The sequence below is a fragment of the Echinops telfairi genome, unplaced genomic scaffold, assembly GCF_000313985.2.
Source record: "Echinops telfairi isolate 266 unplaced genomic scaffold, ASM31398v2 ScPeMD7_9;HRSCAF=40, whole genome shotgun sequence".
NCBI lineage: Eukaryota > Metazoa > Chordata > Mammalia > Afrosoricida > Tenrecidae > Echinops > Echinops telfairi.
In genome coordinates this window covers 79646666-79648815 of record NW_022103906.1, presented here as the reverse complement: position 1 = coordinate 79648815, position 2150 = coordinate 79646666, and the positions used below count along the sequence as shown (strand labels likewise).

Below are 2150 nucleotides of genomic sequence, written 5' to 3'. Positions count from 1 at the left end.
CTGGGGATCCCCCCTCCCCCCGCCTGTGTACCCGGGGTCGATGAGGACCTGCACCAGGGCGGCGCAGAGCAGCACGACACACGAGCAGCTGAAGGCCGCGCCGCTCTGCTTCTCCTTCTCCACCGAGTAGCGGGTCTCCATCTCAGGGTCCATGAAGCGCATGGACAGCAGGAAGGTGTTCCTCTTCTTGACTCTGCAGTGGAGACAAGCGCCACGGAAACCGGACGTGGGCACAGCCCGAGCCCACCGGGACCCCACCCTCGGGAGGGCGCACCCGGCCCGGGACACCCAGGGCTGCGGGCGGCACTTACACCTGGGCCGACTCCCGCTCCAGCAGGGCCTCGTTGAGCAGCTGGTTGAGCTCGTGCTCGTCCTCGGAGGCGTCCACCACGCGGTCGGCCAGGTCCTGCAGGTGCAGCCTCCGGCGAGGGTTGGGGAACGAGGGGTTGTCTGCCTGCAAGTCAGCGAGGCCAGTTCCAGGGGAGCACGTGCTCAGCCCACGGGGTGCGGGGCCATCGGCTCCGCATAGAGCCTGGGCGAGCACCTACGGGCCCCTCCAACCCGCCTGAGCCCATGTAACCGGGGGTGCGGGGAGAGCGGGAGGCAATGACCTGCCCGGGCTCCATTGTCACAACACAGCAGAGTCAGGCTGCGCCCAGGGCGCCCAGCCCGCGCTCAGGGCTCTTCCTGCAGCATTGGGGGTGGGGTACTGCTCCCCGTCCCTCCTGGCCCTCTGCCTGCACCCACCTGGCCATCCCGGTCCTCGCCCTCCTCGGCTGGGGGCCCGGCCGGGTTCCCGTTGGGCTCCTTGGTCTCAATGAGGGCCGGGGAGGCGGGCTTTGAATGGGGCGCTCCGTTTGGCAGGGCCTGCGGTAGAAGGAGGGGTCACCAGGGCCCCAGAGACCGCCCGCTGCCCATCCCGGGGGCGTGTGGTTGGTCACAGTCATTCGGAATCTTTCCGCTAGAGATTAAAAGGCTTTAAAATGTGGCTCAGCCGTTGCTCCAGAGGATTAATTTTTAAACGCTGTCATTTCCCAGTTTCAATTTCCACCATTAACAACTTTCTACGGAGCCTTGGCGGCACGGTGCCCACACGGCACCCATCTTTTGAATTTCCAAACAGACTCATCCTCACAGTGGCCGGGGCGCAGGGACGGCGGCCGATTTCGGGGTGAAGGAGATCTAGGGCACGTGACCTCGAGCCTCTAGCCCAGCGTCTCCACTTCCAGAAACTGAACCTGTTCAGGCAGGGGCCGCAAGAACCCGCTCAAAGTCAACTGTGCAAAACTGCCGAAAATCCGGACTGCCTCAGCGCCAGGGAGAGGGGTCCTGAAAAGGGGACCCCGCCCTGAAGAGGTGCCACTTGTCCCGAAGTCTAATTGGAACAAGTCCTTCATTCAGCAGCACTGACTGCTCCTGGGGGCGGCGCCGGGCAGCGCCCAGTAAACCACGTGGATTTGCTCCGACCCACACAGGGCAGGCTTCTGGGTGTTTTCCCTTGGTTGGCTCAACTTTTGTCCTTCAGTGAACATGTACTTTTGAGTCCATCGCTGCTAGAATTCATTGCAAAACACGACAGCATTTCTAGCCAACAGGGACAAAGACCAGGCTCTCTGTCCCTGTGAACAGTTAGTCTCAGAAACCCACGGGCCGTTCCACCCTGCCCCAGAGGGCTGCTGAGGGTCGGCATGACTCGATGGCACTGAGTCTGGTAAACTGGACTCGTCAGTAACACCAAGAGCTGTAGGTGTATACAACGTAACACGGTACAGGGCTGCCATTGCAAGGATGCTCCCAGGCCCTCTCTACCCTCTAGGGCAGCCCCACGTTTCCTCTGTTTCCACATCTCCATGGACCCCACTCCCTGGTGACCAGACAGCTTCTGGGGTGCATTTCTGTACCTCAGACGCCAAGAACAGCTGGCCAGTGCCCTACCTGGTAGGCAGCTGTCCCGAGGTGCTGGCACCTGAGTCACTACAGTTTTAAGAAGCTTCTTATTGTTACTTTTCATTTGAAAACCGAATATAGCCAGAGCACAATTTCTTTGAAAATTGGCTCCACCAGTCAGTGCAGTATAGCACCGAGGAAACATACAGCTTTCCTCTAGTTCTTTAATGCTTCCTTCCCCCCACTATCATGACCCCAATTCT

At 60.4% G+C, this 2150-nt stretch overlaps 1 protein-coding gene across 1 annotated transcript in view; it reads right to left on the bottom strand.

Annotated features, from left to right (window-relative positions):
* The window catches only part of ADCY3 (adenylate cyclase 3), a 101622-nt gene that overhangs the window by 11816 nt on the left and 87656 nt on the right, over nucleotides 1-2150 (bottom strand). Inside the window, exons 7-9 of the mRNA XM_013004358.2 lie at nucleotides 748-867; nucleotides 312-454; nucleotides 32-193 (exon numbers count right to left, since the gene is read on the bottom strand). Coding sequence (XP_012859812.1) covers nucleotides 32-193; nucleotides 312-454; nucleotides 748-867 — 425 coding nt within the window. The remainder of the gene's footprint in view (nucleotides 1-31; nucleotides 194-311; nucleotides 455-747; nucleotides 868-2150) is intronic.